This window comes from Pogoniulus pusillus, chromosome 12, assembly GCF_015220805.1.
Source record: "Pogoniulus pusillus isolate bPogPus1 chromosome 12, bPogPus1.pri, whole genome shotgun sequence".
NCBI lineage: Eukaryota > Metazoa > Chordata > Aves > Piciformes > Lybiidae > Pogoniulus > Pogoniulus pusillus.
The window spans coordinates 26,278,713-26,292,875 of NC_087275.1; the positions used below are offsets into that span (position 1 = coordinate 26,278,713).

Below are 14,163 nucleotides of genomic sequence, written 5' to 3' on the forward strand. Positions count from 1 at the left end.
GTTTCATGTTCATTAACAATGCTCCTTAGAGTGACATATTCTTTCTTAGGCATCAGTGCCTCTGCAAGCAGACTAAGTGCAGTTTTACTAATGAAGATATGGCAAAACTTGTGCTTGATCGCAAGTTTTGTTTTGGATTTTATTTGGTAATCTTTTGCTGACTTATCTGGAAACCAGTACCATAGCTAACACAATACTGGGTCATTTTGATGCAAGGATGTGAATTTTCTACTTCAAGTGTATGATACTCAGATGAAGACTTTATAGTTTCATTTCTGTTCAAATGTTCATGGTAGAAATTCACTTCTGGAGTTATTACAGGACTATTACCTGCACATTGTCCCTATGTCTATTCACATTCCTAAAGTTAAACAAGTGCATTTGCACATATGTAAGATTAATAAAATGGAGTCTGAAATTCTAACTTGAACTTGCGAGGAATATTCAATTCAGAAGCAGCATTTGTCAGCCATTTATCTCCCTGCATTTTTACACAATGCCCCAAGAACTCCCTGTTTTGGTGTTTTGATTTTTTTTAATAAAGCAATAATATTCTAGACATCTTCTAGGCTGGATGGAGGGATTGAGAACAGCCCTGTGGAAAGCTTGGGGGGTACTGCTGTATAAAAAGCTGACAACATACACTTGCAGCCCAGGAGACCAGATGCGTTCTGGCTGCATCAAATAAACATGGCCAGTAGATTGAGTGTGGCAATTCTGCTCTTCAACTCCACTCTGGCAAGACCTCACCCAGAGTCCATTTGTGGAGTCCTCATCACAAGAAAGACATGGACCTGGTCAAGTGTGTACAGAGTAGGGCCACAAAAAGTGATCAGAGGGTTGGAACACCTGTCCTATGAAGTAAGGTTGAGAGATTTGGGGCTAGCCTGAAGAAGAGAAGGCTCTAAGGAGACTTTATTGAGGTCTTTCAGTACTTAGAGGGGACTGGCCAGAGAGATGAGCACAGTTGTTTTAGCAAGGCCTGTTACAACAGGACAAGGAGTAATGGTTTTAAATTAAAGAAGGCAGATTCAGAATAAATGTAAGGAAGACTTTTTTTATATAATGAAACTGGTGAAACACCAGAACAGGTGGATGCCCTATCCCTGGAAACATAAAGATCATGTTGGACAGGACACTGAGCAACCCAATCTGATTACAGACATCTCTGCTCACTGCAGGGGAGTTTGAATAAGTGACATTTAAAGATCCTCTCCAATTCTATGATTTTAAAAACAACAAACCATGAACCTGTGCATATAATCATGCATATGGCAGATCTATTCTTTAACTGCATATCTGTAACTGCACCCTCAGCAGATGTGCCCAAACGATAATGAAGGAGAAGTTTAAAACAGGATCAATTATAGCTGCAATTAAAAACTATAAGGGTTGTGTCATAAACTTTAAGGGGATTCAGGAATATTTATTTCAGGAAGTGCAACACTGCTACACACACACACCCCCACCCCCACCAACAAAACCAACAAAACCAACAAAATACATTTAAAACCACTATTTGATGTTTAAAATATTACATCATTGTTGAGAAGATTGGAATACGGGAGAAGAAAACATTCCCTGAGTTTGATAACATCTGGTTTGGGGGCAAGGAGGACTCTGAAAATAAAACACTTCGTGCATGATTTGGATATTCCTTTGATTTCTGGGCATTTTTGTTCAAGGGCAGGTGTATTTACATTATATTATTTGCAATGCACTGTAATACTAATAGAAATAGTATAAAGATTTGGTGAAAAACACTTAAACAAATGTAAAATAGAATATTCCATTGGAGCCTGCATTTTAGTCACAAGAGTGTTGAATCCAGATTATCATGACAAGCTGGTTTTGTCTGCAAAAGTTTCCAACAGGCTTTCCAAAAGAGAGAATTCAAAATAGTCTGGCTTTAGGAAAAAGATCCTTGATGATCCCTAATTCTTAGAAATGAGAACTAGACACCTAAATATCTTTGAGGATAGGGACTTAAATATTTAAGCATTTACTGCATATGACAGTATAAACCAAGAGATGCCTAATGATAGCCATGAAAATGTAATTAGGCACTGCTTCACAGAGAGTGCTTAAGACTATGCGTGAGGCCATGCTGATTGCCTTGGTAAATATGGTTATGAGTCCTTTAACTGAGAGGTTATTTTGTAACTTTTTACTAGAAGGGCTTTAATACAGGATATGTCATTGTGCTGATTGCCTTTGTAAATAGGGTTGAGTCCTGTAACTGAGAGGTTATTTTGTAACTTTTTAGTAGAGAAAATTTAATATAGGATACATCATTGTGCATTAAATAATACTTTGGGGCATTTATTTATATACTGTTTTAGTCATTTAAAGGCCTTTTTTATTAAAGCTTCAACATGCATTTTTCTCCAAATTTAAGTACACTAAAACTCAAAGCTAAAGTGATCACAGCACTGTTTTGTATGTGTAGTTTTCTGATAAATCCTTCAATTTTATGAACTTCACAGCAGCAAAAAATTCAGGAGAGAAAAATGGCATAATTCTATTCATCAAAAGTACAGTTTCATGAGGGAGCTGTGACATGATTTTGTGCAGTCTTCACCAGTGTTTGTGTTCCCAGGAGGTAAGAAAGTCACTAGTCTAGTAGTATACTTGTCAGTCAATCAGCTTTCAGGGTTTTTTTTTACTGTATTTAGAGTACTGATTTTGGTGTTGCTTGAATAAATTATAAAACTAATTCTAAAATGAAAACCAAGCTTTTTAGTCATCTATGATGAAAAAACCTAACTACATGCAGTCTCTAACAACAGTTATGAAAGATGTAAAGAAATTACCTCTTTATTTTTGCTACCAGTAGAGTCTCATTTTCCATTTATACCATGTGATTCTTGTTAAGATGAGGGAGCTGTCATCAATTAGATCAGATGAAGTCTGTAACACAGAGACAAATCCTGCTTGCTTCAAAATACTAATTTTAAAGTATAAAATATCACATGGAAAGCTTTTATGTATTTTTTTCGGACTGCTTATCTATTTTTATTTGTGAAACAATTAAAAGATAATGTTAATATCAGGATCCTACATAGTCACAAGGATCAGATTTAATAGTGGATGGGTCGTGTCCCGTGGGCAGAATAATTAATACTAACTTTTCTTTTTCTCAGAAGAGGGAATGATTTTCTATACTGTTTGACTTTCACCAACAGCTCCTTTACCTAATCAAGTTGCAGAAAAAGTTCTGAAGTATCTCTAATGCTCTAACAAAGCCAGAATATAATGCAAATCACTGGAAAAGCTGTGTCTGATTTTGGAGGATTTTTAAAACAATTTAATGCAGAATGTTAATATTTTTTTCCTAATCTTTTGGTCCCTTATTCACAAGGAATTCAATTACCAATCTGAAATCCAGGACTGATTCCAATAAAACCTTTTGGTCATATTCTAATATTTATTATGTTGCACAATGTAATTCTGAACAAGCAAATGCTTGTTGCAACTTGTAGTTGACAATAAGCAGCTTCCTCAATGCAAATAGCAACAAGTCTGCCTTTGAACATACAACAAATAAATAAACAAACATTTAAGTGGAATTAAAGAGTAGATGTGCCTCTAAAAATAGTCTGTCACCCAGAATTGTCAGTGTCAGCCTCAGACTGAGACTATTTTAAAATCTATTATTAAACCAATGGCTTGTTGAAAAGGGCTTTTTATAATCTCCAACTATGGCATCAAATATATATATATAATACATATATATGTATATATATATACTGTATGTCCCAAAGTATAACATCTAACTAAATGTTTCCCAAGTATTTGAATAAGCTAGCTGCAGCTTATGACAATCAACTAATCAGTTTTAGCAGCATACATTACGAACACAGGGTAAGACCTTTTTCATGGGTGAAACTATAAACTAAGTGACACTTGCTTTCTAGATCAATAATGGACTAGCAAGAGCTGCCAGTTACAGTCTAGTATCATCAATCTTGAACATAGTATCTTATTCTTAATTAACAAAGTGCAGGCTACCTACACATATACACACAGACATACATACGTTAGTACAAAGTAGTACAATGCACATGCATTCATACACCTCTGTATGCCCAAAGAGCAAGATTTTCAAAGTAACAAGTCTAACACTGGTATCAAAACCAATAGATTACTAAAACAACATCAAAGTGTGTTCTTAGGTTTTGGAAATGGTAGTTTCAAGTAGAGTTCAAAGACTTGACATTTTTCAGAATTTGTGGAGAATTTAAATGTCATTTCTGCAGTGCTACAGGCATCAGAGTGATCTTCTAAGTGTCCAGCTCTGCATCTGAACTTATACATGTGCTGTTGCTCAAGTCAGTGAGAATTTCAGATGTTGTGACTAGACAGTCTAATGGAAGCCAACCCCTTGGCTATTTCTTACCATGTGATGAAGACTTTTACTGTGATATCTACAGGCCTTGTAAAAAAATCTCTTCACTATTACAACAATTGTTCTGAGAAGGAAGTGTATAAAAACGTTTTTATTATTATTATTATCATTGTGGGATAACTTTATCAAAAGAATGTAATATATGTCACTGTAATGTCTTACCTTGATTTGGACTTCAGAAGTTTAAATACTTAAGAAAGCTTTTTGATTAGATTAGCTCCCTGGAGATCTCCTCTGTCTCAAACAAGAATTCTGCTTGTGAGGAAAGAAATACTTACAAACAGAATGGTAATAAAAGCCATGTAAAATACTGCAGAAGGCAGGGAATTCATACTGGAGACTCTCTGAACTTAACTAACAGCAGCGCAGTAAACATATATATATATATATATGTGTGTGTGTGTGTGTGTGTGTATGTGTGTGTACACCAGACAGTGTTTGCAGAACTAGGATGCAGATTTCCTTCATAACCCCAAAACATCAGAGTTTTACACATTAAGGGACTATACTTGATCATAAATTTAGCCAAATCTGTTAAGACTTCTAGAATTCAAGCTCTGTGTACAGTTTTCCTATGTCTGTAAAACGAAGCACCACTGATTCATCATATATTTGAGGTGGTGCTCTACTGTCGTCAAATCACAGTAATGAGAGATTCTGGCTACTGATACAGGCAGTCTGGAGTGACAGAAATGTCAGCTATGAATTTTTTTGTCTCTATCCTGATTTACTTCCTTCTACATTCCTCTTACGGAAGAACAATGATCACAACTTGTCCATAAAGAGACAAGATGACTTTTTCCTCCATTTTGTACTCAAAACCAGACAAACTCAATTCCAGATGAATTGAAAAAACAAGAGAGAAGCAACTACACCATCTCCCCATGTGGGCTTTAAAGATAGAACAGACAACACATGGGAAGCTCTGGATCAGCTGCTGAGGAATATATGAATTCCGTTTTAAACTCTGCCATGCTATGTGTATTGTGGGGGAGAGGAATGCATGTGCAAACTGCTCTCTTCCCTAAAGCATCAGAATGCAAAACCAAAATCCAATTCAAAATGAGAGAAAACAAGACACGGGAGGACAGACACAAACTACTGAGTGTCTAGGTTGCTGTGGGACTGGGAAAATCTAGTTGATAACTTGGGAAAAACTCGGAGGTGGGTGATAACAGGGCATTAAACAGAATGGCGATGCAGGAGGAGAAATTACACTCTCTTCGCTAGCTGCAGTGCTGTAACCCGGTCTGTAATTTGATCTCAGACAGGTTTTCTAGCAAGAACCCCTGTGGTGGGAGCCAAAATTGCATCACTGGAAGTTTGAGAGCTGGCGTACGCCACGGGTGACCAGAGGGAATTGAAAATGGGAATATGGTCAAAGAACAGCATCTCTCCCTTGAGTAGCTGGAGGACAATTCAATGCCTCTTCTGAGTCAGAGTAAAGTTTCTTTATGATTTAAGGCTGGCAGTACTTCATTCTTTTCCTGCATTGATAAGTGTAATAAACACTTATTGTTACAAATAAATCTGGAAAATACTTTTGGAAATTTCAGACTGTGCAAAACTTCCCACCTACTTCATCTCATAAGATTCTTTATGAACCACAAGAGGCTAGAACCCAGCCATCACACAACACCTGTGCAGAGGGTGTATCCCACTGCTTTTTCACATGGGCACTCTTTCCTCAGTATCTGATTACAACCATCTGCCTTTCTGCCTATAAAAAGTCGTTCTCTGACTATTCATTGTCTCTGACCTGGTTTTCTTACCTACTTTTATTCTATTTGACTTTGTTATCCTCAGACAAGTATACTTCTGATGTATTCAAGTCACAGAATTGCAGAAACATTCAAGTTGGAAAAGATCCTCAGGATCACCAAGTCCAACCGATAACCTTGCTCTACAAGGTGCACCCTAGACCATATCCCCAGGCACCACATCTAAATGACTTTTAAACTCATCCAGGCTTGGTGACTCAACCACCTCCCTGGGCAGCCCATTCCAATGCCTGACCACTCTTGCTGGGAATTTTTTTTATGTCCAGTCTAAACCTACCAAGTTGCAGCTTGAGACCATTCCCTCTTGTTCTATCTCTATTCGCCTGTGAGAAGAGATCAGCGCCAAGTCCTTCACGTACAAGTGAAAGCACACATCCTTTCTACAGCTTATCTTTAATTTCCTGTCCTTCTGTATCTGTTTATGAATTATCCATGGAATGGTAAAACTCAGCAGCAATTAGGCTAAATTTGTATTAAATATGCCACATTGTTGTTCTATCAAATAACAAATAAAACTAGGGGATTGTCTGTCTTCTTACTGTCCATATTTGAAGGCAGAGTTTTGAAGGGCTGGGGTTTCTGTCACAGCAAAAATGGGCAGTTAAGTATATCCCAGCACATTTATTTCCTGGGCCTGGTTGTGTCTCCCATGAGGTGATGAATACTGTTTAGGAGCCTGGTGAGGTGAGGGAAACTGAGCATAAAAGGCAAGCCCTGAATATTAGTGCGGAGAGAAAATTGAAGTGAAAGGAATAACAGTGGGCTGGAGGCAGTCAAGGAAAGTGACATTTAATGGAAGGGTGCCACTAGGATGTGTTTTGTCCCTTGACATCTTCCTCTGTGATAACAGGGGCCTAAACCACTGCTGTCCATACCGAACACAAGCAGAAAGGTTTCCTGTGTCCTCTTTCGCAAAAGGCGGGAAAGATCTGACAAGCCTGCAGGTAGCAACTGACCATCAGCCAGGTGGCTCCAGAGAAGTGCCAGCCCTCCAAGGATGCATTATGAAGGACAAACTCTGCCATGTCTTTCAGTGGGTCTCTGAAATTCGGCTCCAGGCCCCTCAGCCGCGGCCGGACAAGTACAGTGGTTTCTCGGTCCCGGCCAGGCTGCGGGGCACCAGGGTGCCCAGCGGCACCGCCGCGGGGTGCGTCGCCGCTACTTTCGGCCCGCGCTAGGCACCGCGGTTCCCTTAAATCCGCAAACCACTCTACTGGGGAAATCCTCCGCGGAGGCCAGCGCTGCCTGAGCGGGGGGTCGCACCAATGTAGGGCTATGTAGATTCTCGCCGAAAAAGTTGAAATCCACCGGCACTCCGCGGCGACTCCGCGCCCCGGTCCCCATCCGTGCCCCGCCGCCGCGCAGGCGGTGCCGTGAGGGCTGCTCAGTCATTCCTGCCCCGCGTGGGGCCAATTGCTCACTAATTGCTCCTCTCCTCATCGACCGCCGGGCGGGGCGGGGGCGGGCGGGGGCCGGAGCCGCCGCCCCGGCGCTATTTCAGGGAGGGCAGCGGTGCACCTGTCCTGGCCTGTCCTGGCTTCCCTCAGCTTTCGCTGCGGCCGCGCGCCCCTGCCTGGCTTCCCTCTTTTCTCCGCGCTCCCTGGACATGGCTGAAGCGGGACACCCCGGCCCCGCTGGCGAGGACGAAGCCGCAGCCGATGAGTTCCGCGATATCATCCGCAGCCGGTCGGGTAGGAGCCACTGCAGACTTATCTCTTCTTGGCGGGCGAGTGGTGCGGGGCCCAGCCCGAGCTGGGCTGGCTAGGGACGGGGGATTCTCGCCGACGGGCGGCAGCGCGGAGGGGGCGGGCTGAGCGCCGTACCGCGGCCCGGGGGAGGGCGGGGGCTGCAGGTAGCGTTTGTCTGTGCTTCCTTAGGGTGCTTCTGGTTAGCTTAACTTTCTCCTGAGCTGTGCGACGTAGAAAGCGTTTGTCTGCCGGGTCGCTGGGCGAACCGCGCTCCTCGGTGTGACAGGAGCAACGTTAGTGCTCTTCTCCCAAGCTAGGAGTGTTGGCGTGCACCCTCTCCCGCTCCTCCGTGTCCCCTTCTTTGGGCTGTGATAAGCGAGCAGGACGATTGTGCCGCTCGTGATAGCGGGGCAGGTTGTTAAAGCTGTGTATGGAAGCAGCTGTAACTCGCCCCCGGAGGATAAAGATAAAGTTTCAGGTGCCTGGGCATTTTTTTTTGCCTTAGTTCTGGAAAGAAACCAAATCCGTGGTAGTAAAAGTATTTATAGACCATTCAGCCCTTACTCATTTGCAGCACAAGTGTGTGTGGAACTACAAATTAACTCTTCTCGCAGCTGTATCTACTCAGTAATCAAGCCTTAAAATACATGTTGCCTCTACACAGTTAACTTATGTTGAAAACTCGATGGTGGTGTACTTTTTCTAAGAAACAACAGTGAAACACTTGCTGGGAGTTTTGAAGTAATTCGACCTGATAGAGGAGTTTTAACTTTTCAACTGTGGTACTAAGAACTTTTTTCTGTGATGGATTTTGTGAATGTTGGTTTTGTTCTGGTAGAGTAAGGACACTCCTGGTGCAGTGCTTGGTGTTTGCCCATTGAAGTCTCAGTGGTGCAATTCGTGGGTTGAAGGTATTTTGCTCTCGTACTGAAGTGGTTTTAGTAGTGTTATTAGCCTACTGCAATTCTCATACTAAGTGCTTCTGTTTCAGGTCAGCATTTTAAATGGATGGGTTTTGCCCTCGTGGGAGTAGGAAATGGTGGGGTTGAGACGCTGTTAGGGCTCTCTTCCCAAGACCTTATTTGCTGCTCAAGTTATCTTTTATCCGAGTTGCTACAGCCTAAGGAGAATGTGAAAGAAAAGTGTCTGGTGAGCTATCTTAATAGTCATTCCAAGTTAGGTTGGTTATGTTACCTCTTATAGCAGCATGTTTCTATTTATGTACAGTTTAGGAAGTGTAAATGCATGATGAATACAACACAGAAGCCTTCTTTGTTTGAAGGGTTGGATAATGGTTTATGTGGACAGTTGCTGATTGGTTAGGAGAGTACTTAAAGACTGATAAAGTACCTTCAGGTCTCTGTGGTTTCCTGACAGTGACCTTGCAGTTCGTATCTTTACTGTTAAGTGTGTACAATGTAGAGCTGGGAGAGTCTTTTCTGATTGCTTTTCCAATACCTGGTAATAAGTTTAAATGGCCAATTTGATTTCCCATTTTAAAATTTCATAATTGCAAACAGATACTTTCTGAGAACCTAGATAGGAAATGTTTCCTATGTATTCCTAATTATCTCTTAAATTCTCTGTTTCTCTTAAAGTCTGTTTACTAATCCACTTCAGTGGTGATCTGTTAGGTGTATGGGATCATAAGTGCAAAATCTCAAATGGCTCTAAAATGTTTTTCTAGCTTCCTGCTATAAAGGAGCATTAGAATTTAGATGTTAGCTGTAGACATGGAGCAAATGTTTATGCTTCTTAATGGGACACAATTCCCTGATCTGTTCTGTGATGAATAAGAAGCAGGATCAGTTTAAGGATCATAGAATTGCCCCAGATGTTTACAAGCCTGAAGAGATAAGAATTCAATTTCCATGGTGATATTCATCACAAGTGTATATTTTCAGCAATATACCCCACAGTGATCTCTTACTCCTGTTTGTCTTTCATCATTATCATCTAACTTTGAAATGCATTGCTCAAAATCCAACTATGAGTTTGGGGAGGAATAATATATAACAAATTAACACAGCTGTTAGCACAAGTATGTTGAGAAGAAGTTGGTGAGATGGTGTTTACTAGCCTGAGGTTTCTTTTGTTTTGCAGTTTTCTGTGACTTAGGCAAGGTATTTTTGCAGTTGGGATGCTCCACTTGTTTGGACATGGATTTGCCTTGAACAACCTTAGAAAGAAAGTTTTAGGAGTGCTTCTTGGGTGTGAAATGCTAACACAGCCTTGTCAACAAGCTAGTAATGACAAAGAAGTGAGATGGTTCTCAGGAGGCACCTCTTGGCCTGCAGAAAAGGTTTTGTGATTCAGTTGAGATGTTCTTGGTGACTGCAAGCGAAGCTAGTTCTTGGAGATTTAGAGTATCAGATACTGAAGCAGCTTTAATATACTGTTTCACTTGTTTTTCCATCTGTTTTGTATTAATATTATGCTTCAGGGGTCTCATGCTTTCTGATGTGATATGGAGGCATTTTTTTTTGCCCTCTTGGATACAAAGCTTGACATCTGGTAGGTGCACATTTTGCCTTTTGATACAGCTGGAGAAAATAGGATAGAATATGTTGCTGTTCTTAAAAGTGTGCAGAACATTTTCATATGTTGAGTGCCCAGAGCACCAATATTTCAATAAAGTGAATGGATTGATACAAATGGAATTTAACTTATCATCCTTCTGTCATTTCTGTGTAAAATAATTGGGGTAAGTGATGAGTGTTCACTTCAGCGAAGAATCTTAATTAAAACTTGTTAGTACAATTTAAGTTCAGTTAAATATTTTCTGCTCATTTTATTGAAAAAGCAAATTCTTGCAGTATATTACTGCAACAAAACTAGTACTGGCAACAAAATGCTTAGTAGAAGTTTAAAACCCCAGAAACCAGCTGTGTTACACAAGTTGCTGCTGGGCAATTGTAATGGAATGGGTTTTCCTCATTTCCTCCACATGGGCATAATTACTAGCTCTGACACTAATTCATTTTTCACATCCACTCATAGAGACTGGCTTGTGTTGCCTGGGCATTAAAAGAAGGTTCACACAAATGCCGAGCTTAGAAGTGAGGAATGTAAGCTGTGCTGCCAGAGAGAGGGACTGCCCTGCAGGATAACTTACTGATCACTGCAGGGCCTCCATGTAGCATGTGTTGACATAAGGAAATAGGTGTTGGGAAGTTATTTTTGAGTCTTGTCTATAGTGTGGCTGCTTCTAGGATTAAACTTTTTTTAAATCCATGAAAACTGAAATTGAGGGTGATTGACCAAGTTTGGTCAGTAATATTTTTTCATCTTTTTTTTTTTTTTAGCAAGTTGCAGGAAATCCTGGAGGCTTTAGAGGTGGAAGGCATAAATAAAGATAGGGCTAAGTAATTGAAATTAATGTGTTACTTTGAGCAGGGGAGATGGCTGATATCGGGGGATGGATCCTCTACCTTTTTTAAGCTGAGTTTTATCCTAATGCAAGTTTATAGACTCAGTACTTAAGAGTCTGTTGGAAATAATCAGTCTATCTGCCTCATGGTGTATTCTGACAAATGTGGTGTAACCCCTTTTTTGGGGTTCATTTGGGTGATGAATGGTTGTGCAAACCCAGTTGCTTCAGAATGAAACTCCAAAAGTGTGGGGAACAGAGGATCTCAGAAATCCTTTATTACAGCATCCAAAAATCTCCAGCATCCAAGTCTTGGGATGTTCTTAATAGATATAATCCCAGAAACCCTTAAAAGATGCCCCCAACAGAGTCCCTAACTCCCCAATCTCCTTGACTATCTGCTGCCCAAAGTGGCCAATTCTTAAATTCTTTCTTATCTTTAACATGGACCTGTTTAGCCACTAGAATCCTGCCCAGTATACAAGCTAAAAATACTCCCTTACAAAAGGTGCCAGCATGTCCAAAGATCGGGATCTGCAGGATGCTTTTCTTGGCTCACATATGAAAACAAGTTCGCAACTTCGATTTGGTCAGCTAGGGAATGTTTTGTAATCCCATGCACTCTGTATGCATTTTAGAGCTCTTGTTTGCCAAACAGCAGCTGCTACAATAATGGTACTCATTTATGAATTTTCTCTTAAAAGAAGGACATTCTCTACCTGATGCCACCTGAGTTGGGCCTTTCCCAGACATAGAGTTGACTGAATGAGTCAGCAGTGTAGCCAAGAAAGTGGTATCTTGGCTTGTATTAGAAACACTGTGGCCAGCAAGTATGGGGAGGTGATTGTCCCCCTGTACTCAGCACCAGTGCGACCACACTTTAAGTGTTCAGTAAAGGATCTGGAGCATGTGACCGATGAGGAGCATCTGAGGGTGTTGTGGTTGTTCAGTTTCGAGAAGAGGAGGCTGAGGAGAAACTTCATTGTACTTTAAGGGAGGTTGGAGAGAGGATGGGGACACTATTTTCTTTTTGATGTCTAGTGACAGGGCTAGAGAAAAGGATGATGAGCTGCAGCAGGGGAGGTTTAGGCTGGATATTGGGAAATAGTTCTTCACTGAACAGGTTCTCAAGCAATGGTCTGCCCAGGGCAGTGGTGGAGTCTCCATCCCTGGGGATGTTGAGGTGGCATGTGGACCTGGTGCTTAGGGACATGGTTTAGTTTTATCCATCACTAGTGGGTCAGGAGTTGGACTGGGTGATGTCTGAGGCTTCTTTCAACCATTTCTATTCTGTGATATGGGCCACACTACTCCTTAGTGTGAGACTCAGGCCAAGCATCTTGCCTTGGACCTGTGTGGGAGTGCTGGCAATTGATAAAATATCAGTGCTAAACCAGCATCCATCTGTATCTCAGGGTTAGTGGGCTGAGATTGATCCTAACAGCTGTTAAATTAGCCTTAGCAAAAAGAAGGAGGAAAACAACTGCAAATACGAACATATTCTGAGCTGCAGTGACTTCCCAAACTGTTGCTGAACATACCAGTCTAGTAAATGTGAATCTTTAATGCATTGTGCTTGATCTTGTGGTTTTTGAACACATGGAGACCCTGCTTGGGGAAATGGATGTTGCAGATCTTAAAATAGAACTTATCTTTGATGTAATTTATCTCGTGGGCTCTGTTGCCTGGAATTCCTTTCCTGGCTATACTGTAAAATGCCACCATCAAGCTGCAAATGCATGTGGGCATTTGCTATATTAGAAACTGGTATAGAGACCAGTGTAAATACAAATCAAAGCAGGGGTCTTCTGCAATAAAACTTTTGCATGCCATAAATACTTTCTATACTTTGATAAATTCTTAATACATCCATTTAATCAATATAGAATTTATTATTATTGTCACAGAGCTTAGTAAATCTAGTCATAATTAGCAATAAAAAAGCTTTCTAATTTCAGTTCATACACAGCCTTTTGGAAAAAACTAAGTCCTCATTTGTTAACTTCTTGCACACAGCTATGGAGAGCTGGAGCAAGCTTCTGTTACAGCATGATCACTTTGGTGAACAATTTGGTGTGGTTCAAGGTTTGTCAGAGACTTCATCCTTTCCATTTCCTTGGAAGTTGTGTGCCTTGATGTTTTGACTAGAAGGCAACTGTTCTGTGTGTAGAAAAGCAGATTGACTCTAAGCAGTGTTAAGCAAGTGTGTTTTGGACATTGGATTTTTTGTACTTTGTCTGTGTTACCTTTTAATGATACTGAAACAGATGTAGTGTTTGCTCCTGTTTGCATTCTTGCTCCCTCTGTCATCTCCTAGCTTCATTGGTGTGAAAACTGTGTAAGTAAAGATGTTAGTACATATTAGGTTAGGGGTGACTCAGTTGGGTACTACTCCCCTTCTCTATCAAGCATCTAGAGACCTGACAGAGTTCCCTGGCTTTGCCAGTACAGAGGGAGCAGCGCAGGATGAGCTCTGCCTGGCTTTGGCTGAACCATGTGTCTCTCTCCTTCAGCACAATGCTGCCGGTGAATGTTAGCAGTATGCCTGTTGGGGAAAACAAGTGGATTGACAAATGGCTCTGAATAGCAAAGTATATATGCTGTATTTCAGGTATAGTGGTTTGCTGATATGGGGCCCTTGTCTGCTGGCACAGCTCTTCCGTGCTGAGCAGTGCAATGTGAGCATGCCAAGGGGCTGGGACAGTGTTCACTGTGCTCAAACATTCATCCTGCTCATTGTCGAGAGTGTTGAAATGGCATTCATGGAGTGCTTCTGGGCAAGAAGATAAAAGTGGTATCTCTGCTGAATTTGTCTGTACTTCAGTGGCATCCTGGTGTGGCATTTCTACCCTGACTGCATAGCTGGATCCTCTTCAAAAATAAATACCTTCATAACTCACAGTGGAAGTTTGGCTC

At 41.1% G+C, this 14,163-nt stretch overlaps 1 protein-coding gene across 1 annotated transcript in view; it reads left to right on the forward strand.

Annotated features, from left to right (window-relative positions):
- The first annotated feature begins 7,700 nt into the window (after window positions 1–7,700).
- The window catches only part of DMD (dystrophin), a 1,274,903-nt gene continuing 1,268,440 nt past the window's right edge, over window positions 7,701–14,163 (forward strand). The window contains exon 1 of the mRNA XM_064151948.1: window positions 7,701–7,880. Within this exon, the coding sequence (XP_064008018.1) occupies window positions 7,796–7,880 (85 nt within the window). The 5' untranslated portion in view covers window positions 7,701–7,795. The remainder of the gene's footprint in view (window positions 7,881–14,163) is intronic.